This window comes from Schistocerca gregaria, chromosome 5 (assembly GCF_023897955.1).
Source record: "Schistocerca gregaria isolate iqSchGreg1 chromosome 5, iqSchGreg1.2, whole genome shotgun sequence".
Taxonomy (NCBI): domain Eukaryota; kingdom Metazoa; phylum Arthropoda; class Insecta; order Orthoptera; family Acrididae; genus Schistocerca; species Schistocerca gregaria.
Genome location: NC_064924.1, coordinates 281680904 through 281708654, shown reverse-complemented (window position 1 = coordinate 281708654; position 27751 = coordinate 281680904). Strand labels below are relative to the sequence as shown.

At 40.0% G+C, this 27751-nt stretch overlaps 1 protein-coding gene across 9 annotated transcripts in view; it reads left to right on the top strand.

The window, feature by feature from the left end:
- Positions 1-27751, top strand: part of LOC126272172 (uncharacterized) — a 483755-nt gene that overhangs the window by 231049 nt on the left and 224955 nt on the right. For all 9 annotated transcript variants that reach the window (XM_049974815.1, XM_049974816.1, XM_049974814.1 and 6 more), the window contains 3 exons: positions 6154-6543; positions 23647-23827; positions 26512-26844. In XM_049974815.1, coding sequence (XP_049830772.1) covers positions 6154-6543; positions 23647-23827; positions 26512-26844 — 904 coding nt within the window. The remainder of the gene's footprint in view (positions 1-6153; positions 6544-23646; positions 23828-26511; positions 26845-27751) is intronic.

Genomic DNA, 27751 nt, shown 5'->3' with positions numbered 1-27751 from the left:
ATTTTGTTGACTGGTTTTGCACTTTTTAGGCCATTTTCAGGCAACTGCAACTGTCCAAAAATGGCTTTGTACGTCCAAAACCCAGCTCACAAAAGAAATTAATACTGTGGGGCACATACATACTCTTTTTTTCATTAATAAATGCTGGTTTACTGTACCAAATAGGGACAGAAGGATCTTTTAACATGACACTGTGAGATTTACTGTTAATAAAGGTAGGAATAAACTAGTATAGACAGACAACTTGTCATCTGTAGACAGTTTTTCATTATCAATGATTCCTGTAACACTGTATGATTGTTAACTGCCTAGGCTTAATTTGCCATTTTAACAAAATAATTGATTTAAATGGAAACCATACACTGAGATAGCTGGATGCAGCATTTTTCATCCAGTACATTTATAGATTACTAATGTTCTCCCTACAGCTTCACACGCCCGTGTGTTTGACACACATGTTGAACATGCCCCTCCCCCCATCACCCATTTATCTCCCTCCCCACCCCCCCCACCCCCCACGCTTCTTATCATTGTCCATTTTCTCCACCCCTTTTCTCTGACCATATCTTCCTCCATCCTCCCTCTGACCATATCCTGCTCTCCTCTCTTTTTTCCCCTCCCTCTGATTACATGCTTCTCCCCCTCTCTTTTCCCATCCTCACCTTCCCCTTTTCCTTTTCCTCGTGCATCTCTCCCTCCTCATCTCTCTCTGTGCATTTCCTCTTTCCCCTCACTTTGTCCATCCCCTCCTCAATTCCTTTAAACCTGTTCTGGCCATGCTTATCACCACTTTTAGCCTCTGCAATAGAGTTCAATAAAGCAGCCAGTACTACTCCCACAACACACCTGTTACGCATGGCAGGTTACACATCAGAGGCTTGAAAATCATTTATTTGCCCCTGACACACAAGCTGCCATGCAAAGCAGTCAAATAAAACTCCAGCTCACTGTCGTGCAGTGCAGCCTATATGTCAGGGACAGAAGAACAGTTTCTTCCCCCTGACATGTGGGCTGCCTTGCAAAGCAAGTTGATTTGAGTGTCCTACACTATTCCCACACAACATGCAGGGCAGCCTATAAGCCAGATACTGAAAAAATGTCTTTCTGCCAAAAGCTCCACTCGTATTGGAGCCAGGCAGTTACAAATCGCACGATGCTCATATTCGTGAGGCCTGCTGTTCCCATTTCAAATTTGGTTGAAATTTATCCACAGGTTTGGAAGGAGAGCACAGGCTACACACACACTATCTGCTGTACATAAAAAATATACGAATTTCTGCTACTTACATTTGTTTTTCATTGATCGAATGATTTGATGTTTTTAGTAAAATTTTTCAGGTTGTGTGACTGGTTTGTCAATATGTAAAATCCTCCAACATTTTGGACAGTAGAGGGAATAACCTTCCCCAGGCCGTTTTGCCCTTAGGTTATCAAAAGACTTTGAGGAAAGCCATTTGCAACTTCGTATGAAACATCTGAGAATTTTGCGTATTGACAAATTGGTCACATACCGTGCAGAATTTTACTGGCAGTGACAATGGCCACGTAAGGCCACACTTAAATATTGATATTAGTTGAGACGCGTTGCAACTATTCCTCCTCCTCCCTTTCGACTTTTTTTCTCTGTTTTAAAAATTTGCCTTATTTGGCACTGGATGTCTCGCTTTTAATGATGTTCCAGTTTGGAATACATTGAGGTGAATCCATTTCATTATATAATCACTTATTTCTCAGTAATATATTATTCAATAGGCAAGATATTTCATAGATACTTTTAAATTTAAGACCTTTGGATTATACTTAAGTGGAAGACATAAATCCTGTTCTGTTATTTTGTGAGAAGTAGTTACTTCAAGTAGTTTCAGTAGGGTACAGAGTTTAAGGGACAGAGCGTATAATTAGTTAGGCTGCCCCCCAAGTATATATTTCAGTTCTGCAAGCCACTTTCAAACATATGTTAAAAATGTGTGTTTCTATTGTACAGTTTTCTTCTCAATCATGGATGCAGCATGCAAACTATAATTATTTAGATCAGTCTGTACTTGCAGTAAGTACTTTGAATGTAAGTGGTCAGCACGTAGCCACATTTTTCACTTAAAAATGTATTATATTTGTAAAATAGTTCATTTTCCAGATCATAGTGAAAGATCACCATTGTAGTCTACGGAACATGCATATAACTAACTAATTACGGAAGTCTCGTCATCACAATTAATGCATGATCAGTATGTACATAGGTGTCGAATTGTGTTAGATTTCTTAGTGAATGTCCACTCTTAAAATTATATGGGTGTTCCTGACAAAATTAGTCATTGCCTGTAGATGTCTACTAGATTGGCTTTTATTTTCAAACATCACCAAAGTTTCATATTGGTGACAATTCGTACTGATGTTCTCTGTCTACCAATTCAGGCACTTCTCTCCCAGTTAATGTGTTGTTTCTATTTACAAAAGATCAACTACTGTGAAGAGAGCAGTCATATTAGGAGTTGGTGAACACAAATGATTTGAATATCTGTGAAGTAAGCATATCAGGGCAGCAGTCTCTCTCAATTTTGTAAGTCAGTTAGTGAACATTGAGTTGAAAAACCATTAAAAAAATAGTATTTCTCTGTAATGTTCTCCATGTAAGCCAGAATCAAGAGTTAGTCATTTTCATTGTAACTCAAGAGTTTGGAACCTGCAGTTGGTACTCTAGGTAATTTGTGCTGTCATTTATGTTGGAACAAAAGTTGGTGAATTATATGCTTCACATGGTATGTAATGAACATCACAACTTTGAACACACAATTTCTCAATTGTGTAACTAAAGGCAGTGAGGAATAGTGTTTATTTAACACCACAGAGGCAAAATAAAAAGACAATGTTGTCACCTCTTGCAGAAGTTTGAGGTTCTCAATATTTGTTATTCATTGCAGCATGGTGCAGAATCTAAGGCAATTAAAGAAAAGTTCAGAGTATTTTACACCCATTCTCAGGTGTGCAATGTCAGGGATGGCAACTATGAGAGGAGGCCATCTAACATTTTCATCTCTAACACTTTTTGACTCGTTATAGATATTGGTAATTTCTTTTCATCCACTCTAATAGCAACCAGGACTTCTAGTACAGAGAATAGTGCATTGTTTTAACAATAATATAACACTTTTTTGTTGGTTTGACAAGAGATTATTCACTAAAATGCACATTGAATATGGGGAATTTTGTGGTGGTTTTGTTTAATTCTTTTAAAGAATTAGTTTCTTGCATTGGTTGTCTTCATATCCATCTTATTTTTATTTTGTGTACTACTATATTTTAGCTCTGTAGCCATTTCCAAGCAAAATCTTTAACCCATTAAACACATTTTTTGGGTTACAGTTGTCTGATTTCATGGGCAGTATGTAGTTGGCCATGCTTGAAATCTGCAGTCATGTTGTCCAGTTTTGTACAAATGGTAGCACACAGCCAAGCCGTATACTAATGTGACGGAGCACTAGATAGCACACAGTGATATCTCACAGCAAACGGGTCGAAGTGTACCTGTTCACACAGATTTATCTTTGTCTTGTTTGCCAGGAGGTGTCCTCCACACACAGTTCAGTGCTTCCTCATACTAGTGAATGATTTGGCAGTGTGCTACTGTTGTACAGAACCAGATATCATGGCTAAAGCTCTCACGTCTGTCCAGCCACACGCTGGCCTGAAATTATGACTCCAACTCAAACATGTATGTGTAATGGGTTAAAAATTTGCTTGAAAATGGCTACACTGCTGAAACAGCACAGTACAAATAAAAATGAAATGGCTATAAAAAACAGAAGATTGTGGAACATAGTTTCTTTCAAGAAGCTTAGCATCCAATTGCAACTAAAATTTTATACAGTTGCTGTGGCCATATGAATTGTGCATTATTCTCTACGGAAACTATTACCACCAAGACAAGGGATTCATGATATTCATAGTCTTAAAGACATTCTCAGTGGAAACCTGCATTGTCAGTGCAGTAGATGCATCATCAGTTGTGTGACCCCCTTTAGTGTAGTTGACTGAAGTCTAGTTGGACAACTCTGTACATTAATCAAATTACATCATTTTTGGTTCTAAACAAGTGTAAAGCTTTGTAAAATCCAACCCTCAAGCATGAATTTATCTCAGTCTGGGGGGTGTAAGTTTGTGTGGAAAGTAGCATAAATGACCAAGTGGTACATCATCCAATTGGTCACAGCAACAAAAATCTCACTGTTCAATGTATTTTTGCTGTGTAATTTTTTGCCACTTACAAAAGTGATTCTATTGATTAGTTACTCATACAGATTTGTTGTTTTGAGACAAAGAAACACTAGGCATTGTTTCAAGGAAATGAAATTAATGTCTGTATTGGTGATTAATGAAGTTGTGAAAACTCATTGGCCATTGTTTCATGAGACCCTTGATCACTAATCATCTAAGTGAAAGGCATAATAAATCTTTGATTCAAAAAGTATTTGATATGAAGAAGTTAGAGGTATGTTGATATATGCATTCTTGGGACCTGTTGAAGATTTCAGTGCAGCCCAGTTCTCTGAAATTATTACTGTTAGTTTTTGCTGATCACTTTAGTCAGTTAGCTATTCCTTATTGTAGTTAAGAACACATGAAGTGAAACTTACTGCTAAAATGGAGACATAACATCTTCACTTAAATACAGCTACTAGTGAAACATTATCAGTTTTATAAAGCTCACATATGACAACCAAAATGTACTAAAAAGGTTGCAGCCTCAAATAAATACGATAAAGCTTACTATACTAATTAAATACTATTCACATAATTTATTGGGGAAAAATGAAAGCTTTGATATTAAAGATTCCTTAAATACATGAAGTGAAGTTATTGTTCCCTGTGAAAATTGTGTATAGAAGGTAACAGTATAATTTTCTTGTATTCCATGGTGACGCCAATACTGGGAATAACAGAAACCACTGTGGAAAACAAATCATTCAATTTCATATTTCAATACATTGCGATGTGTCATCAGGATGAATAATCTTAGTCTTTCAGATTTTCAATTTGTCTTCACCCATTAGTTTTGCCATAGTTCGTCATTCAATTTCTGCTAATGCACCTATTATTCTTTAATTTTCTGCATGTTACTTACATTTTTATTACTTTTTTTATTGAGAATAATTTCAGCACACACAACTTATCACTTCACCACTCGAATGTTCTCGGAGTTAATTGGTGTTTAAACTGCTGAATGTATTTTCTTCAGAAAAGTGTCCGTAACTTCTTAGTAGATGGAATATCATTCTTGAATTTCCTGTCCTTAATTCTCGCATGTTGTTATATGCCAAAATAAGACTGTGAAAAATATTTTCCTTTCATCTCACATAATTCAGCTGTGATATTAATTTATTCCAAAGAGCTCTCTCTTACTGTTGATTGCTCTTCCAGAAATTAAGAAATAGACTGCAGTGTATTTACTGTTTAGAATTAATGCTCTTTTTCCATGGAGTATTTGTTTAGGAATGAAACTGTATTTTTGATCCTTTATATTTGTGGTATCCCTTCGTCTGTAAAATGTAAAGAAATGTGAATCTCTGGATGTGTTTACAATATACTGCCTGTTATGCTTTTCGCTGTAAGCACCATAGTAAGAATATTTGAATATCAATAACTTCCTCTGTTTGAGCCCGGAATTCTTACTGACTTTTTACCACCAGTCATTGATAGTATTCAAGTAAATGAATCGTTGAAACAATAGAGGAATTCCTACCACTAGTAATAAAATTATGGCCGAAACAGAGAGAGATAGAAGAGCGACATGCTGTAAGACATGGAATTTTTGTGTAATTTTAGTCGTATATTGAAGAAGGGGGTAGAAACTGTGAGTAATTGAGCATGGCGAAATGAGAGAAGTAGTCAAAATAGTGGATATGCATGAAAGCATTTTACCATATATTATAGTTCAACTGCAGTTAGAAACTGGTCAGTTTACAGAAGAAATTATTTCAACTCAACATTCTTCATTTATCTGAGTGAATAGCATGAGAAGAGAGATTGTTACTTTAGCAGACAGAACAGTAATTTTATTTTTAAACAGTTTTACTGGATTATAGTGGTATTATTCTTGAATGTGATGAGACAACTGCTTTCTTAAGTGTCACTACTATGGCTCTATCTTATGTGCAGGTGTTCAGCAACTCTTCCTGAAGACAGTGCTACAGGAAACGGTACTGTGGATGGTGTGAATGGGATTTCTGTGCCTCTGCATGTCGTCACATCTGGCGGATCAGCAGGTGGCTCGCGAGCTGGCTCTGCATCTCCGTCGGGCGGTTCCCACTCTGGCTCGGTGTCCGGCTCACATTCTGGCTCCGTGTCCAGGTCGGGTTCTGCTTCAGAGGATGGTGATGGTGAGGCTGACGGGCCTATGACACCAGCACCGAATGCCAATGGTACGGGGGCATATCGGCTCAGGGATTCAAGAATTATCGAAATAGCAGGTGGCCGGGAGGTCTTCTCCCACAGTAGGAGACGCCAGCGTGGCTCTGGTGGCGTCTGGGAGCTGAGACACCCTGTCAGGTATGGACAAGATTGCTAATTTTTGTATATGTATCTGGGTGGATCAACTATAAACGAAGCCTTAAGTAAATAGTGATCTAAGTGCCATTAAATGAGAGAGAGAGAGAGGGGGGGGGGGGAATTTTACCAAAAAATGGGGTCTAGGGGTCAATACCAACAATATAAAAGGAGATTCAAGTACTGAGACAATTCCTATTAGTTACACCGATCAATAACAGAATATGCTGGATGTGTGTGTCAAGCAGTCAAATGTATAAAGGGATTTAACTTCTGATACACTGGCACGCTGCCTCATGTTCGTCAGTCATCTTCATTAGGTTATGTTGTGGCTTGTTGTCTTTCTGGTGTGTTGTGAATGACTAGGCCTATTATTAGAAGGCTTATCATTGCTTCCCGGTCTAAATTATGACAGATGAGTATTAAGAAGTGAAGGAAGAAAGGAAAAGAAAGTCTATCGGAAGAAAATAAGAAATTGATTGTAGTGAAGGTGAAGGATGCCCCCATCCCAAAAACTGTACCCAAGTGCAAATATACTATCAATTGTGTACCTTACAACCAAAAAGTTTACTCTTTGACAATTTTTATTCATTGTATCATAGTTAACAACAAATTATTTTCTAGGCCTAAAGCAAAGTTAACTCCTTCGTGATCTAATTAAACAATTTTACAGTAATAGCAAAATTTTTCCAGCTTTTGGAGTGTATATTGAATGAGGTCATGTTCCTAAATTTCAATTTTTGTTTATAGATCCATAATATATTAAGTGGGACGTACACATGTCATTTAAAATATTTTTTTAAAATTAGGGTTTAGGGTCTGTAAATAGAAGAAAGTAAGTACTGTTATTATGTCAAACAAATTTATTTATTCCTAGTGTAACATTTCTGTGAAATTTTTCAAATAATGGCTAAATATATTGTGGTACTTCGCAGTAGCTACATATGAAATTCCTACTTGTTTTTTACTTCTGGGTGCTACATTGTGTGCTTTGCCGCCTTGTGCTCCTTACTGGAGAATGTTTTCCAACTGTGTATAGGCACTCATTATCATCTGTCCAAAATGGTGTTTATCAGCAATAAAAGGACAAGATAATAAGTCAGTTTTGTGAACTCCTCACCACCTGAGAGATAAAAGATTCGTCACAAGAAAAAGCAGAAAAGGTAGAACCTCAGCTGTATTGTGCCCTGCATCCATACCAGAGTGAACAGCTGTAATGGTAGCTGTTGACAGATTCAACCAGTGAAGGATACTGGCAGGAAGTCATTCAAATTAAAGTGCCTATGCGCGTACACACACACACACACACACACACACACACACACACACACACACCCCAAGTGTTTTATCAATAAATATGCGCACAAATCTGTATATTTCTAGTGAACATTGTGTCTTTTTACAATCAATACCTGTTCTTAGCATTTCTACTGCAGACAGGAAAAAAATTACATAAACCCACTGAAACACAAGGCACAATGCACAACTGAAACAATTAAGCTATATCGTGCACATTGGTGCCAAACAATGAGCCTGTTGGCTCCAAATAGTTAATACATTCAACACTAGATTGCAGCAAACTCAGGGAAGTAAATTTGTATTTTGGACACACATTTCCCATTGGTCACAAAAGGATTAAACCTGTTGCGAGAAATAACATGACATGTATGGAGATGCTGCAGAAAGTAGGTGTCAAACAACTTTGATGTACACTGTTCCAATGGCAGAAGGGAAATTGTGCAAGTTGGTAAGAATGCTTTCTGCAATATTTTTGCTGTGTCCTGTAAAAGGTGTCTGCGTTTAGTATAAAAACAAGCAGATGGCCAGCCTAGTGTATGTTGAAAAAAGGAATAATAAAAATTGATAGAAAATTTACTCTTGATGATGCAGCTCTTGTAGTGAACACACAGAATCATTTCCAAGGGTAAGCCACCATGGAAGTTAGTATTCAGGGAGAAATATCTTTCACAGCATTTGAACATACCCAGGTTGTGCGAGGCTTTTAAGGAATAATATTCTGGCAATACCGTTTCATACTGCTTTTATTATTTGATATTTAATAAGAATTTCAGAAGCAGACTATCTTTCAAAAAACCAAGAATAGATACATGTGCAGTATGTGATTTGTTAGCTTGTCGGATGACATCATCATCATCTGGTAAAGCTAATATAAAGTTCAGAAATAAATTAAAACTTCATCATTTGAAAGCAAAAAGAAGTGAAAAAAGATTTTAATGAATCTCAAATTCCTAGTAGCTAGTGCGACATTTGCATTTAATTTAGAAGTAGTACTATCTTTACCTTGACTCATGCTAATATTTACTACCAAGGCAACCTCCAGTTTCAACCTTTGTACCCAATTTCACAATAACACCTGTATGATGAATGCGTGGCTTGAAGGAATATCAGATAGACATCCCATCTTTTGAGCCCTCAAAGACATTTAATCAACATAATTCAGACTGTAGAGTGCTAACAGCTGTTGTCAGAAGAAAACTAAAGTGATTATATTTTTTTGGGCATATTTAACTTGCATTGAAATGTAGACAGAAAGAAACTGTATGTTCTTGGTCAGGGCACACTTCTCCTTAAACTGCAACTGTGAATTTGCTGCTATTGAAAAGTGAAAACGACAAACCCAGTGATGCAGAAGATTTAAAATCTGCAATAGATAATGTTGATTTGACAAACTTGCTTAGTGAACATGCCCTAAAGTTAACATTACAAAACTGGTTATGGGTAATAAACCAGGCAAAATACTTGTTAAATGACCTTCAGTGTACTCGAACAGTGGATTGAAATTGAAGATTTCAAGAAAGGTTTGACCTTCAGGAAAGGTTTTGACCAAAAAGAAAGTATCACAGCCAGTTGTTCTGCAAATCACATATCACAGCTGATTTAATGACTGTAATTGAATTGTTGGTAAAACCTGAAGACAAAATATTGTGTGAATGCATCAAATCTTAAAATTCAAGTCGTGTTCAGATTTACTTTATTACCCCATTCTGATTGTCTTAATGTATTCCAATAATATTGTGTTAATAAGCCTGGATTTTACTTAAAACATATAAGTTTGTGTATTACCAGTTTCATTATGATACCATCATAAGCAAAAATAGGTAACCAATATATATTCCATGATTAGATATTATCCAATGAAACATCCATAAAAAAAGGCTGTAAGTCCCTTATGTCAATTTTAGGTTAAATACTGTGGATGTAGGACTGACCACATTTTGTAACTTCTCCATTTTTAACTGCTCTTGATTAATTCATAGATTTAAAGTGATTAAGCACAATGTAATATGTCTTAAATTAAATATATAAATCTCTTTTGAATTAGAAAATTAAAAGTTGTAGTAAAGAAAGAAACATGCAACTACTGCAAAATGTTGTCAGTAGAATTTAGATCCCCATTTAGTTCGAGCCTTCAAATGAACTTTCTTGACTTGCGATATGCCCACTGGATGTACAACACTTTGTAGATTCTACATCAGTCACATGAAGTATATCTGGAGGGGAGCATTGATCTGGTCCCCCCCCCCAGAGGGCTCACCACTCTTTGGTGAGATTGTGCTTGGCTACTATGGAGCCCCAGCATTTGCAGCACCTCTTCCCTTTCTCTGCTGCATGTCTGTCCTCCAGCTATTATTTTCCCCTTCTGTGGGAAGGAATATCCAAGAACATGTCTTGGATACTTATGGAATGTGGTCTGAAGGTTCGATAGCCTGGCATCAGCACAATCCCTCATCTATTTTTTATTTCTTTCTTTCTTCATTCTCCATCCCCTTCTCATCCTCTGCTTTGGCATTTGATTCTCTTTGTCTCTTATTCTTCCCTGTGCATTTATGAAAACTGGCCCATGCATTTGGTGCATAAAATGTTAGTGGGTAATGTGTAATACACAGCTACATGTTAACACACATAGGGTTTCTACATACTCCCCGATACAGGTCAGGTACAGGTAGGGGCAATTGCCTGAGCTGTTACCTTCCCAATTGCTAATTGGTTCTTCCGTCAGGAGTAAAGGTGGTGTGACATGAGGTGTGAACGATCTCCTAAGGAAGGTGAGCCGCCCCTCCGAAGGGTCCCCCAGCTGGAAGAGGTGCACCATCAGAGTGTCTGGGAATCATGGAGGATTTTTTAACACTGAAGCAATCGCCATCTCAGCCTCTGTCTACTAAATGTAAATGGAATGAGGCTAAAGATTCAGACTCCACCTCTGTTCCTCATGGTATCACATATGGAACTAAGGCTGATTTTTAAAAACTGCAGCATCAGGTTGTTTTCTGCCTCCAAGGAAAAAAAAAATCATCCTCATGACCTCTTTGATCTGTCGCGTTTGTTTCTGGTCTGCTTTGACTTTGCTCCAGGGACAGCATTCCAGCTCATGGGGGAGTTGTGTTGCTCATCTGGGATGACCCCTGTAGCCATACCATATCACTGAACACCCAGCTGCAAGCCGCTGCAGTCACCATTTTTCTTCTACATTTCAACTTTTTCTTTGTAATGTCTATGTCCCTCTGTTGTTCAGTCACCAGAGCAGACTTACACGAGCTTATTGGTCAGCTCCCTCATACCTTTTTGCTGCTCGTCTACTTTAGTGTCTATCATCCTTTTTGGTGCTCTTTGAGAACCTGTCCAAGGTTCCCTCTTGGCTGACCTTCTCAATCAACTCAACGTCATCTGCATTAACACTGGATCACCCATGTTCCTCTGAGACTCCACACACAGTTATTACCATTTGGATCTCTCATTCTGCACTAGCCAGTGTGCCAGTTGTCTCAAGTGGTCCCTTCTGACACACATGCGAGAGACAATTTCCTGTGCACTGTCCGTTTGCTGACTCCAATCCCATCTGTGTGTAAACCCAAATGGCAGCTTTTTAAAGTTGACTCGATGGTTTACCCCTTCCTGCTCATCTTTGATGAACATCATTTCGCCAGTTGTAATTGTTACATTATAAATGTTACCCTTACTGCTGTAGAACACTCCATACCTCACAGTTCATCTTCGCCGCACTGTGTCCCAGCATCTAGTGGAGTGAGGCATGCTGCATTGCAATTTGCCCATGGAGATGTGCTGCCCCTGTTTTCAACCATCGTCCTATGATGGCAAACTATATTCGTTATGAACACTGGCATCCACAGTATCGTTCCGTTCTTCGGGATAGCAAAAAAAGGTAGCTGGATTTTATTTACTAGTTCTTTTAACAGTTTCATTGCCTCTTCTGTCGTATGTGGCAACCTCCATCTCTCTAGGACCAAGGTTCATTCTCTGATTTCTGGGATGCAACATGTGATTCATGGCTGGCTGGTATGGTGGCAAGAGTCTTGCAGTCTACTAATCACTGTACAGTGTAGATTTGAAGGATTCCCTTCTGCAGTTGACCATCTCGTCACTTCATCAACCTGTGTTGTGAATGGTTTTCTGTGGAAATACAAGACTAAGGCCATATTTTTTGATTTGAAGAAAGCATAAGACACCTGTTGGAAGACAGGTATCCTATGTACTCCAGACATTCGGGCGTCAGAGGCCGCATGCCAGATTTCCTTCAGGAATTTTTAAAAGATGAGTTTTCAATGTACGTGTGGATTTGGCCTTGTCAGACACCTTTATCCAGGAGAACAGGATGCCTCAAGGGTCAGTCCTGAATGTTGTCCTCTTTGCTATTGCCATTATCCCAGTTATGGACTTTCTCTCATCAGGTATCTCCAGCTCCCTTTTCGTTGATGACTATGCAACCTATTGCAGTTCCCCACAGACTTATTGCCTTGAGCAGAGTCTTCAGTGATGTCTCAATCATCTTTACTTGTGGAGCATCAGCAGTGGCTTGTGGTTTTTCTACTGACTAAACTTTTTGTTTGAATTTTTGGTGGTGCAATGGGTTTCTTCCACCATCTTTACATTTTGGACCTGTTGCTCTTCTGTTCACAAAAACTACGAAATTCCTGGGGCTCGTGCTTGATAGGAAACTTTTCTTGGTCATCCCATGCGTCTTACCTAGCTGTACACTGCACCTGGTTCCTCAGTGCCCTACATGTCCTAAGCAGTACTTAGATCAGACCCCCCTCCTCCATTTGGTCTGATCCCTTGTCTTTTCAAAACTGGACTAAGGGTGTTTTGTTTGTTCATCTGCATGTCCATTCATCTTTTGCTGTCTTAACATGATCGACCATTGTGGAATGCGTTTGGCCATTGGCACTGTTTACACAAGTGTGGTTGAGAATCTGTATTCAGAAGCTGCCAAAATACCGCTGTCATACCAGCGTGATGTCCTCCTCGGTGAATGCACATGACAATAGTCTTCCATGTCTGGTCACCCATCCGATGCCCTCTTTTTCAATGATTCTGAGTATGCTTTCGGCTACTGCCCCAGCAGCTTAACTTCATGCTACCGGCCATGGTCCCAATGGCTGTGAACCCTTCACCACCTTTGACTTCATGTGTCAGCCTGTGTTCATCTTGGACTTCATTAGCTTCCGTGTAACCTGCATTGTTCTTATAAAACAAATTGTGGTACGACAGATGTTTTCTCTTTAATTTTTACCAACCCAAACTTTTTCACCAATAGTCTACCTACTTCGTGCTAAGTATCTTCCATAGTATATATTATTTAAAGGATATGCATTAACTGACAACTTTGAAATGTTAGTTTTTGTTATTTCTCAATTCCCTTCAGTATTTTATTTTAGCATTTGGTTCCCTGGGAGAAAATACTGTTTGCAGCTTTTTCTTCAATTTTGCTTGTGTTTTTCAAGCCAAGTCTAACATTTATTCCATTATTGTGAAGAGAGCTTAGTGTTGTTATTATTATTGTTATTGTTATTGTTATTATTGTTATTATTATTATTATTATTATTATTATTATTACTGTAGCTACTACTACTGTTCCTACTACTACTGCGAATAAAGGGTTGGTGGATGTAGCTTGATGGTGCACTGAGAATTCTCAACTCTTTAAATGCATTTTTACAGTGGGCGTAATTTGCGTAAGACAGTTGTTGTTTTGTAATGTGCAATTTGGCAGTGGTGAAGTCATTCTTAAATGGGATGTGTTTCTTATCTCATTTTACCTGCCGTGTCTCACAGAGCATCTCCTTGACAAGATTTATGACCACAGTGCTCTCCAGCAGTAGTTGTTGGCTGCATTGGATGCAAATCACACAATTTTTTATGAAAATGGATGCACATAAAATAGCTGAGTTACCTCAGTTAGCAGTTGTTGAAGGGGGGCAGAGAAAATTGCGAAGAAGATACTGGTCTCATTGATGGTTTGAGCAGCAAATTTCTTGTTGAGAAACACTACATGCGTTGTAATTGACAACAAAATGTACCACGAATCACTTTTGGCAAAAATTATATTATAAATTGCAGTATTAATAGTAAATATGACATAATTGGATGGATAAAAAATCTACTCAACAAGCAGTAGCAGGAGAAAACTCGTACAAAAGGTATTAAAATTTGCAAGCTTTTGGAACCAGTAGCACATTCTTCTGGCACAAGTGTTGAATTGAAAGGAAGAGGGGTGAAGGAAAAGGACTGGTGAGGTTTAGGAAAATGGATGGTGTTGGGAAAAGTCACCCAGATCCCTGGGTCAGGTGAGACTTACCAGACGGGATGAGGAGGATGTTTTAATAGTAAAATACCTTATCATCTGCCGCACCTCCACTCCTAATGTTCTCTCTCACTTGCTACTTTCCATGTTGTACACCGGCTGCATATTTAAACAGTTTGTTTTAAATTCCTTTTGAAGTCAGCAGGTTTGGTCTGATGCATTTTGCTGTGATGTTTCTTACTTTCGTTGTTATATAAGAACTGGTAGCCAAAGACACACATGTATTCCAGCCATGTTGTTCTCTTTGTACTACAAACTGCACTGAACTTCAAGGGAATCAGCCAGTGATGTAGATGGCAGTCTTGAATTCCGTTGGTCCATTTTCCCTGGCACATTCACAAAATCAAACTAACTCTTTCTTGGATGGAGAACACACTCATTTATAGTAAAGAACATTTAGTGTTGCAGATCATACACACATTAAATTAAAAAGGACTCCCAGAATCTTTTAGAAAACATTAAAAAGAAAGTAGGTAGCTGGGCATGAATCTGCCACCCGTAGCTTCATAGCTCATGATGCTATCAGTTACTCTGTAACCTCAGCATGACAGCAGCAGTTAAGTAATAGTATACAACATGTACAAATGTCTAGAAGCTGTAATCAAATATTTTGTTATTTGATATTTAACTATAACAATTTGTACCAAAAAGACACACATTAAATAACCATTGTGGAGTAGCTTTGAAAAAGTATACTTTCGTAGTGCACAAGTTAGAGTATAAAAGAATGAAGAGTGATAAGTCTGTAACCGCATTTACAGGAGATACTTGATATGTCGGTGCTTTGAAGTAGCTTATTTTCATAACACATACACAACAATACAAAAACCACCAAATACAGAGATCAACTCTGTGTCTACATCTGCATCTATACTATGCAAACCACTGTGAGGTGCATGACGAAGCATATGTCCCACTGTCCCAGTTATTAGGATTTCTTCTTGTTCCAATCACATATGGAGCACTGGAAGAATGATTGTTTGAATGTCTCTGTGCGTGCAGTGATTAGAATAATCTTATCCAATAATTTCAACAGAAGTGATTTCACACAACAGACAATAAACACACACAGGCAGCACAGTAAAAGGAGACACCAGACCTTCACTAAAACAATTATAAGCCAGTTCATTGGCTTCTGCCCCAGAACCAGAAGTATTTAATGGGGCAGTTCATTTAGCTCAAGCATACTGACATTATTGTGGCCAAGATAGATACGAAGCCCACACCTTCTACAGTAATACAATTTTATATGCCAACCAGTTCTGCAGATGACGAAGAAATTGAAGAAATGTATGATGAAATAAAAGAAATTATTCAGATAGTGAAGGGAGACGAAAATTTAATAGTCATGGGTGGCTGGAATTCGAGCGTAGGAAAAGGGAGAGAAGGAAACGTAGTAGATGAATATGGATTGGGGCTAAGAAATGAGAGGAAGCCGCCTGGTAGAATTTTGTACAGAGCAGAACGTAATCATAGCTAACACTTGGTTTAAGAATCATTAAAGAAGGTTGTATACATGGAAGAAGCCTGGAGATACTGACAGGTTTCAGATAGATTATATAATGGTAAGACACAGATTTAGGAACCAGGTTTTAAATTGTAAGACATTTGCAGGGGTAGATGTGAACTGACCGCAATCTATTGGTTATGGCTTGTAGATTAAAACTGAAGAACCTGCAAAACGGTGGGAATTTAAGGAGATGGGACCTGGATAAACTGAAAGAACCAGAGGTTGTACAGAGTTTCAGGGAGAGCATAAGGGAACAATTGACAGGAATGGGGGAAAGAAATACAGTAGAACGAGAATGGGTAGCTCTGAGGGATGAAGTAGTGAAGGCAGCAGAGGATCCAGTAGGTAAAAAGAGAAGGGCTTATAGAAATCCTTGGGTAACAGAAGAAATATTGAATTTAATTGATGAAAGGAGAAAATATAAAAATGCAGTAAATGAAGCAGGCAAAAAGGAATACAGACGTCTCACAAATGAGATTGACAGGAAGTGCAAAATGGCTAAGCAGGGACGACTAGAGGACAAATGTAAGGATGTAGAGTCTTATCTCACTAGCGGTAAGATAGATACTGCCTACAGGAAAATTAGAGAGACCTTTGGCTATAAGAGAACCAGTTGTATGAATATTAAGAGCTCAGATGGAGACCCAGTTCTAAGCAAAGAAGGGAAAGCAGAAAGGTGGAAGGAGTATATAGAGGGTTTATACAAGGGCGATGTACTTGAGGACAATATTATGGAAATGGAAGAGGATGTAGATGAAGATGAAATGGGAGATATGATATTGCATGAAGAGTTTGACAGAGCACTGAAAGACCTGAGTCAAAACAAGGCCCCGGGAGTAGACAACAGTCCATTGGGACTACTGATGGCCTTGGGAGAGCCAGTCCTGACAAAACCCCACCATCTGGTGAGTAAGATGTATGAGACAGGCGAAATACCCTCAGACTTCAAGAAGAATATAATAATTCCAATCCCAAAGAAAGCAGGTGTTGACAGATGTGAAAATTACCAAACAATCAGTTTAATAAGCCACAGATGCAAAATACTAACACGAATTCTTTCAGACGAATGGGAAAACTAGTAGAAGCCGACCTCGGGGAAGATCGGTTTGGATTCCGTAGAAATACTGGAACATGTGAGGCAATACTGACCTTTCGACTTATCTTAGAAGAAAGATAAAGGAAAGGCAAACCTACGTTTCTAGCATTTGTAGACTTAGAAAAAGCTTTTGACAATGTTGACTGGAATACTCTCTTTCAAATTCTGAAGGTGGCAGGGGTAAAATACAGGGAGTGAAAGGCTATTTACAATTTGTACAGGAACCAGATGGCAGTTAGAAGAGTCGAGGGACATGAAAGGGAAGCAGTGGTTGGGAAGGGAGTGAGACAGGGTTGTAGTCTCTCCCCGGTGTTATTCAATCTGTATATTGAGCAAGCAGTATAGGAAACGAAAGAAAAATTCGGAGTAGGTATTAAAATCCATGGAGAAGAAATAAAAACTTTGAGGTTCGCCGATGACATTGTAATTCTGTCAGAGACGGCAAAGGACTTGGAAGAGCAGTTGAACGGAATGGACAGTGTCTTGAAAGGAGGATATAAGATGAACATCAACAAAAGCAAAACGAGGATAATGGAATGCAGTCAAATTATATCGGGTGATGCTGAGGGAATTAGTTTAGGAAATGAGACACTTAAAGTAGTAAAGGAGTTATGCTATTTGGGGAGCAAAATAACTGATGATGGTCAAAGTAGAGAGGATATAAAATGTAGACTGGCAATGGCAAGGAAAGCGTTTCTGAAGAAGAGAAATTTGTTAACATCGAGTATAGTTTTAAGTGTCAGGAAGTCATTTCTGAAAGTATTTGTATGGAGTGTAGCCATGTATGGAAGTGAATCATGGACGATAAATAGTTTGGACAAGAGGAGAATAGAAGCTTTCAAAATGTGGTGCTACAGAAGAATGCTGAAGATTAGATGGGTAGATCACATAACTAATGAGGAAGTATTGACTAGGATTGGGGAGAAGAGAAGTTTGTGACACCACTTGACCAGAAGAAGGGATTCGTTGGTAGGACATGTTCTGCGGCATCAAGGGATCACCAATTTAGTATGGGAGGGTAGTGTGGAGGATAAAAATTGTAGAGGGGGACCGAGAGATGAATACACTAAGCAGATTCAGAAGGATGTAGGTTGCAGTAGGTACTGGGAGATGATAGTGCCAGTAGTGTCAGTGTCGTCCTAACTGCCGTCTGCTTCACGTCTGCTGTGCAGCGAGCTACCTTAATTTAAGTATTGACTGTATTTTTCTTACTTGTCACTTCTTCTTCGGTGTGTTATTGCTTTTAGGAAGCTTTAATTGTCGAGTGCTAGTAATAGTGTTCCATAGATTTCGTGTTTGTTTTGAATACAGTCCAGAGACAGGTAGTGCTATTTTGATTGTTTTCTACAAGAAGTGATTAGCAATCACAGTTTAGTCAATAATCGGCCGCCTTTAGTGAATTAGCAGTCTAGTTAAAAGTTGATGAAGTCTCTTCAGTAAATTGATTCCCTAGGATGGATAGGATGTGTGACTGCTGTGTACGGACGCAGGAGGAGCTGGCCACTCTTGGCAAACATCTGAGCGTGTTGATGGCCGCGGTCAGCCGTCTTCAGGCTGCTGCCTCGGAGTGTAGCGGCAGTGGGGAGTCTGGTGCGTCGCAAGGTACATCCCAGTTGTTACATGCTTCACCCACTGTCCCTGCTGTCGAGACATCTTCGCGGGTACCGGGCGCGGTTGGGCCACCCTCTCCCCAAGGGGAGTGGCGGGTTCAGCGGCGTTCGCAGCGCACGAGGCGGAGTGTCAATGTGGAGGCTGGCCGTGTGGCATCGCCCGATCTGCCTGTGAGTGGACATGTGGCTGCTCCTTCTGCAAGGTCCGAGCAGGCACACGGGGGGAGAGGTTTATTTGTTATTGGGAGCTCCAACGTTAGGCGGGTGATGGAGCCCCTTAGGGAAATAGCGGAAAGGTCGGGGAAGAAGGCCAGTGTTCACTCTGTCTGCTTGCCGGGGGGTCTCATCCGAGATGTGGAGGCGGCCCTACCTGCGGCGATAGAGAGCACTGGGTGCACCCGACTGCAAATTGTTGCTCATGTCGGCACCAATGACTCCTGCCGTCTGGGTTCAGAGGTCATCCTCAGTTCGTACAGGCGGTTGGCGCAATTGGTGAAGGCGGAAAGCCTCACTCGCGGGGTGGAATCAGAGCTAACTATTTGTAGTATCGTTCCCAGAACCGATCGCGGTCGTCTGGTTTGGAGCTGAGTGGAAGGCTTAAACCAGAGGCTCAGACGATTCTGCGGAGAGCTGGGGTGCAAATTTCTCGACCTCCTCTATCGGGTGGAGAAATGTAGGGTCCCCCTGAATAGGTCAGGCGTGCTCTACACACCGGAAGCGACTACAAGGGTAGCGGAGTATGTGTGGAGTGCACATGGGTTCTTTTTTAGGTTAGAGACTTCCCTCCCTAGGCCGGACAAGACACCTCCTGAGACGTGGCAAGGCAGGAGTAGGCAAAATGCAACAGGGAATAACAATATTAATGTGCTAATAGTAAACTGCAGGAGCGTCTATAGAAAGGTCCCAGAACTGCTCTCATTAATAAACGGTCACAACGCCCATATAGTAGTAGGGACAGAAAGTTGGCTGAAACCACATGTAAACAGTAATGAAATCCTAAACTCAGATTGGAATGTATACCGCAGAGACAGGCTGGACAGTGAAGGGGGAGGCGTGTTTATAGCGATAAGAAGTGCAATAGTATCGAAGGAAATTAACGGAGATTCGAATTGTGAAATGATTTGGGTGAAGGTCACGGTTAAAGCAGGCTCAGACATGGTAATTGGATGTCTCTATAGGCCCCCGGGCTCAGCAGCTGTTGTGGCTCGGCACCTGAAGAATAATTTGGAAAATATTTCGAGCAGATTTCCCCACCATGTTACAGTTCTGGGTGGAGATTTTAATTTGCCGGATATAGACTGGGAGACTCAAACGTTCATAACGGGTGGCAGGGACAAAGAATCCAGTGAAATATTTTTAAGTGCTTTATCTGAAAACTACCTTGAGCAGTTAAACAGAGAACCGACTCGTGGCAATAACATATTAGACCTGGTGACAAACAGACCCGAACTATTTGAATCAGTTAATGCAGAACAGGGAATCAGCGATCATAAAGCGGTTACTGCATCAATGATTTCAGCCGTAAATAGAAATATTAAAAAAGGTAGGAAGATTTTTCTGTTTAGCAAAAGTGACAAAAAGCAGATTACAGAGTACCTGACGGCTGGACACAAAAGTTTTGTCTCAAGTACAGATAGTGTTGAGGATCAGTGGACAAAGGTCAAAACCATCGAACAATATGCGTTAGATGAGTATGTGCCAAGCAAGATCGTAAGAGATGGAAAAGAGCCACCATGGTACAACAACCGAGTTAGAAAACTGCTGCGGAAGCAAAGGGAACTTCACAGCAAACATAAACATAGCCAGAGCCTTGCAGACAAACAAAAATTGCGCAAAGCGAAATGTAGTGTGAGGAGGGCTATGCGACAGGCTTTCAATGAATTCGAAAGTAAAGTTCTATGTACTGACTTGGCAGAAAATCCTAAGAAATTTTGGTCCTATATCAAAGCGGTAGGTGGATCAAAACAAAATGTCCAGACACTCTGTGACCAAAATGGTACTGAAACAGAGGATGACAGACTAAAGGCCGAAATACTAAATGTCTTCTTCCAAAGCTGTTTCACAGAGGAAGATTGCACTGTGCTTCCTTCTCTAGATTGTCGCACAGTTGACAAAATGGTAGATATCGAAATAGACGACAGAGGGATAGAGAAAAAATTAAAATCGCTCAAAAGAGGAAAGGCTGCTGGTCCTGATGGGATACCAGTTCGATTTTACACAGAGTACGAGAAGGAACTTGCCCCCCTTCTTGCAGCGGTGTACTGTAGGTCTCTAGAAGAGCGAAGCGTTCCAAAGGATTGGAAAAGGGCACAGGTCATCCCCGTTTTCAAGAAGGGACGTCGAACAGATGTGCACAACTATAGACCTGTATCTCTAACGTCGATCAGTTGTAGAATTTTGGAACACATATTATGTTGGAGTATAATGTCTTCTCTGGAGACTAGAAATCTACTCTGTAGAAATCAGCATGGGTTTCTAAAAAGACGGTCGTGTGAAACCCAGCTCGCGCTATTCGTCCACGAGACTCAGAGGGCCTTAGGCACGCGTTCACAGGTAGATGCCGTGTTTCTTGACTTCCGCAAGGCGTTTGACACAGTTCCCCACAGTCGTTTAACGATCAAAGTAAGAGCATATGGACTACCAGACCAATCATGTGATTGGATTGAAGAGTTCCTAGATAACAGAACGCAGCATGTTATTCTCAATGGAGAGAAGTCTTCCGAAGTACGAGTGATTTCAGGTGTGCCACAGGGGAGTGTCATAGGACTGTTGCTATTCACAATATACATAAATGACCTTGTGGATGACATCGGAAGTTCGTTGACGCTTTTTGCAGATGATGCTGTGTTGTATCGAGAGGTTGTAACAATGGAAAATTGTACTGAAATGCAGGATGATCTGCAACGAATTGACGCATGGTGCACGGAATGGCAATTGAATCTCAATGCAGACAAGTGTAATGTGATGCAAATACATAGAAAGATAGGTCCCTTATCATTTAGCTACAAAATAGCAGGTCAGCAACTGGAAGCAGTTAATTCCATAAATTATCTGGGAGTGCGCATTAGGAGTGATTTAAAATGGAACAATCATATAAAGTTGATCGTTGGTAAAGCAGATGCCAGACTAGGATTCATTGGAAGAATCCTAAGGAAATGCAATCCGACAACAAAGGCAGTAGGTTACAGTACGCTTGTTCGCCCACTGCTTGAATACTGCTCAGCAGTGTGGGATCCGCACCAGATAGGGTTGATAGAAGAGATAGAGAAGATCCAATGGAGAGCAGCGCGCTTCGTTACAGGATCATTTAGTAATGGCGAAAGCGTTACGGAGATGATAGGTTAACTCCAGTGGAAGACTCTGCAGGAGAGACGCTCAGTAGCGCGGTACGGGCTTTTGTTAAAGTTTCGAGAACATACCTTCACCGAGGAGTCAAGCAGTATATTGCTCCCTCCTACGTATATCTCGCGAAGAGACCATGAGGATAAAATCGGAGAGATTAGAGCCCACACAGAAGCATACCGACAATCCTTCTTTCCACGTACAATACGAGACTGGAATAGAAGGGAGAAGCGATAGAGGTACTCAGGGTGTCCTCCGCCACACACCATCAGGTGGCTTGCGGAGTATGGATGTAGATGTAGATGTAGATGTAGATGAAGCTTGTGCAGGATAGAGTAGCATGGAGAGCTGCATCAAACCAGTCTCAGGACTGAAGACCACAGCAACAACAACAACATACTGACAACTGGGTCCTCAAGTCCAGAGTACTTCACCTCCTCCAACCCAGACTGCATGATGCAGTGCATTAAAAACCACCAATGAGACACTTGGGTGGATCATTCAAAGTGAGAATTGTGAATGGACTGCAGAGGTAGTTGTGGTACATAGGCACATGATAACAAATTCCAACTGTACTGTTCAAACCAAAACGCTTTGCTCAAAATTTTATCAAGTTGTAGAAATGTCACAATTGTTAGTTTGTTGTTTGTGTACATGTATTTTACCAGTAACTGAGTACCTGTAAAAAAAATTTGGAAATTTTTAAAAAAAGTATACGGCACATTCAAAAAGTAAAACAATATGTACATAAACATTTAAATACATGATACTCTACAGCAGTTGAATGGCTTCAGGTATTAGCTTTAGCTGTTTTCTTATTTAGATTACAATTTCATGTGCCGATGTTTGAAATTAGTTACAAATATTATTTTAAGTCATCTGAATGTGTCTAGTTTGATCACCCATAAACACACACATTGTGGAGTGTAGTGAAATTCATTAGTTGTGAAAGTGCTCTCTCTCTCTCTCTCTCTCTCTCTCTCTCTCTCTCTCTTTCTCTTTCTCTTTCTGTCTGTCTGTCTGTCTGTGTGTGTGTGTGTGTGTGTGTGTGTGTGTGTGTGTGTTTGTTTTCCATTTTTAAAAAGCTTGTTTAATTTGGGAGGCAAAGAATTCATTATTAGTTTGGTGTCCCATTTCTGTCTGATCAGTGATGTAAATTAAAAGTAAATGAAATTAAATGCCACCAGTGTAATTAGGGGCTGTTCCATTATTGATAACTAAGAGTTGCCTGTTGACTCATATGTGGTATCCACTGAGAGGGAGACTTTCATTTCAGATATGTATTCTTGCATTTAATCTGAATTTGATGAAAACCTTTGTCTTCCAGAACAACTTTGTTGCAAAGTAAGTAGACTGAGACCCATTGCACTCTTAAAATGTATCTCTCGTCATTGTTGTGAACATATGCACTCCTGGAATCAGTACACACAGATTAAACCAACTGACTGGGTGGTTCCTTTGGAACAGGCACAGTGAATCTATACATCTTGTAAATTAAAGAGCCCTACTACATTTTTCTGTCTGCATGTGAAGGTAAACTGAGGAATAACTGTCAGGATTTTGATATGGGTTTCATTAATTGATAGATTGTTTTGTGAAAAAGGTTTGCAGATGTAATTTATTACTGCTGTACCAGAAAATTCGTCCGGTTGTAGATATTTGTGCTATCTCTCTGAAGCCAGTGTGGGGAGCTACTTTCCTTTTGTGCCCTTGCACAATCTGATGTGACCACTTTCTGATGACCTCATCCTCAATGACAGGCCTTTCTCTTTTCCTTGCATGTACTGGCATGGTAGTCACTTAAAGTCTACCATAAATCTACCATAATTGATATTTACCACATAGAGAGAGATATTTGTTTCATGTGAATTACTCTTCTGTGTATGTGTTCCTGTTAGTGCAATTCATTTGCCTCTTGACTCCTTAGGAATGGCAGAAGTACAATACCTAGTGTGGATGGTGACGATGGAGACATGACAGAGACAGTGTTCTCATCAGAAGTGCGGCGTGTTCGACACAGTCCAGCTGAAGTAGTGGTCTTCGATGATATAGGTGAGAGCTGGCAAGAGCAAGTTGACAATACGGGTCCAACACTGCACTACTTCCAGGTTAGTCACTGACTGCTGCAGTTGAAGTCTTCTTATTCTGTTACTGTTGCAGTTCTCTTATTGAGTTGAGGTAGTAAAATTTTCTCTCGGTAACTTGTGTGATATATGTTGTGATGTGAAAGGGTTCATTTCAAAGTGTTCTGTGTAATTTGTGGTTGAATGTAGTTATATCCTGAAGGTTTTATATAACTGGAAAAAAAAACAATGTAATGAAGGAATTCTTCGCAGTAAAAGTTCTAAATAAAACGTTTGCAATAAAATAGGATAAGCTAGCCATAATAATCTTTTTAAGCTTATTTTAAATTTTAGAATTGTTATTATCTCACATTTTGTTTCGTAAGGCATGTGATCAGATTTTTACAGCTGCTTTAAGCAAAGGAAGGAAGGAAGTAGGTCCAGTGTCTGCAAACATGCCATTCGGAAACTATCAGATGAAAGAGAGGCAGATATTAAATGACTCAAGATAAAATGTCTGGGTCAGAAATGATAAACAAAACAATAATCAGTTTTATGAATTGTTGGAAATTGTAATATATTCTGAAGATGTACAATACAAGTTGATATGCACAACAGTGAGATGTAGAAAAAGTCCAAAACTTGCAGTAGAAACAATGCACTTCTAACTGGGAATTTTGGGTGCATCATACAATTTTACAAAGGGGCTGGCCCAAAGAAAAAGTGACATTTAGGTTTTGATCACATATATTATTTTACATTATATCAAGGCTTAATTACGATGAAAACAAAATACATTTACACTAAAAAAAAAAAAAAAGAACTACATTCAAAAGAAACGTAGGTGATGTTTATAGGTGTTATTAAACGAACTGGATGTAAGCAGTTGACAAAGACAAGCTGTTGTTATTCCACTTTTATCTCAGTGGAAAGTCCTTGTTGGAATATCAACAAAGTTACGAAAACGATACATTAGCACTCATCATAAAGATGACACATTGAGTTGCAGACACAAACGAAATACTAGTGCACACAGAGCTTTCAGCCAAAACCTCCTTCAGAAAGGAAACACTTACACACTCGCACAAGGAAGCGCACCTCATGCTCATGAGACCACCACCTCTAGCCGCTTTGTCCAAAATGAAACTGTGTCAAATAGAAGCAGCAATTGGGAGTGGGGAAGGGAAGGAGGTTAGCAGGGTAAGAATGCGTGGAAAGAAGTGAGCACTACCTGCCAGTATGCAGGGACTAAACCTTGGTGGACAAGGCTTCCAGGTGAGGTGTCGGGAGGGTTGGGGAGGGAGAGTGGAAAAGGAGAGTAGCAGAGAAGGTGAAAAGGCCAGTGGGTGCACATTGGCAAAGAGCGGTGCACATTGAGGGTGGGGTATATGAATTGGGAGGTGATGACAGGACAGAAGGAGTGGAAACTTTTGGGTAGGAGTGGCCTGTAGATTGAGGCCAGGATAAATTCAGGATAGAAAATGTCTCATAAGGAGGATAACGCCTATCTGCACTATTCAGAAAAGCCGGTGGTGGAGGGGAGAATCCAGACGGCACGGGTTGTGAAGTAGCTTCTTGAAGTTAAGCATGTTATGTTCTGCCACATGTTGTGCCTCAGCATGATCCACGTTGCTCCTGGTCACAGTTTGGTGGTGGAAAGTTGTTGGTAGTCATACCAGTATCACAAGACGTGCAGTGATTGCAGCAAAGGTAGTATACGACATGACTGCTTTCACAGGTGGCCTGGCCTCTGATGATGGGATAGCATGAACCCATGACAGGACTGGAATAGGAAATGATGGGCGAGTGAATAGGGTAGGTATTGCTCCTGGATCTCCCACAGGGATGTGATTCCTGGGAGTAGTGTATAAAGGTGGACTATGATGATATACAAATAGGGTGGGCGATGGAACACCACTTTAGGAGGGGACGGAATTTCACCTGGAATTAAGTGACACCTGTCGTAGTAATGTAAGACACCATGACAGCTGTGGACTTTGTGTACTTTATCTTCCAGTAAGATGACTGACTGTGTCACAAGCCAAATTCTTTCTACAGTGGTTTGAGAAGCACGATATTGAACTGATGCTGATGTCTTGCTCACCAAAATTTGTCTGATCTGAACTAGATGAAGTGTAATTTAGGAGAACTGCGTGGCCTATGCTTAGATGTTTTGTGACACATATATCTGAAAACCCACCAAGGACCTGTTGAATTCATATCATACAGAATTGCTACTGTATTGGGTTCTAAATGGCTACGAAGCAGGTGGACGTGTTTGGCTCTTCTGTGTAGTTCGAAAATTTGTATGACAGGTAAGACATAAGACTAATTGTGTACGTAGAGGAAAGTTTGCGTAAAATGCAGGCTACATTGCCAAAACAATGTTATCTACCTTCACGATGTAGAAGCATTATGGCTTCTCTTCTCCACAGTTTCAAGCTACGTGCTTAGGGTAGGTCCTTCTAGAATCTGAGCAGTCAGTGTATCTTGAGCTCCAGTGATACTCCAGTGTCACATACCATTCACCTCACCTGATGCGTTTTCATTGGGGAAGTCTTTACTACATTAAAGTACTTAAGCTCAGTATCTTTCTCAGTGTTTTGTAGAGTAATGTGAAGTAGTATCTCTTTTATGAACCGTAAAAAAAAGTCTTGTAACAATTAGTTACTACAAAATGAATTTGTCCGTCTTCAGAAAAGTGTCGAGTAACCAACATTTGTTTCCAGAGTCCGTCTCTGACGACAGGAGGGGAAGTAGATATTACAGAACGTGATGGAGGAAACAGGAGTCCTGTAGGTGCAAGAGTGATTGGTGGTCTGCCAATTGCCCAGTACGAGGGTTCTCCTCGGCGTTATGGACCCAGGCAGTCGTCCGTGTCTCGCCATGGAACACATTCAGTCAGCTTGCCGAGTGCACAGAGCTTGCTCAATTCTCCCTCCGTGTATCCACCTAGGCCTGGCTTCCCACAGAGGATCCTCACATCACAGCAGCAACAGGCATCATCCCAACAGCCGCAGCAGCAACAGTCGCCACAACAGCAGCAGCAAGATGAACAAGAGGTAAGATTGCGTCTTTTGTTCAGCAGCATAAGGCTGTTCATTTTCATAAAAAGGTGCTGTTATGGAACTTCCTAATTAAATACTCAATCAATTACCAGTGACATACGTAGGATTAACTGCTTCATAGATGTGATGGGGAGGGGTGGTTGTAGCCAAGTCATATTTTTTTGATTTATTTATTTGTCACACTTGGTTACAAGGGCACACTGTGTTAACTCGGTGCAAAAAGTGATTGCAAATTGCTGTGTGTTTCCAGCTTCCAAGTGTTTCAGTAGTCTACTGGCTTTCCATTTGTTTGCAACTGAGATCACAGAATTCGGAGAATATAGATTACTAATACGCACTTCTCTCCCCCATACCCCACTAACTGCAGTATGTAATCTGCAGTTTGTTATTCTGACTTTTTATTATTCGTTCCTCAGGAATGATAGTTTTATTATTGGTAAATAGTTTTCTTATTGGCAAATTTCCATTATTTCTGGCTAACATCTTCTAGTTGAATTTCAGTGTCGCTCTAACAACCAGTCGTTAGTTCATAACATATTTGTTTAGTCGTGTACAGATTATTTTACTGTAATATAAATACACCTGAATAATACTAATAAAACACAATTAAAAGATAACTAATGAGCAGGCATATAATGACCTCCAGGTCTGGTTAATTCCAAGCCTTATGTACATTATTCATTCACATCCCATCGTGAATCACTGCACACATTGCACTTGCCGCTCACAATACACGCAAAGTCGGTATATACTCAGGTAGTTGAATTAGAATTCTTAATCCCATGCATGTGCGTGTATTACTGACAAAGGCCTTAATGGCTGAAAGCTGTAATTGTGTAAATCATTTTGTTCTGTCTATCGCAACTCAGCGTCTGTGCAATATGGTGAGTAGTAGCTTTCC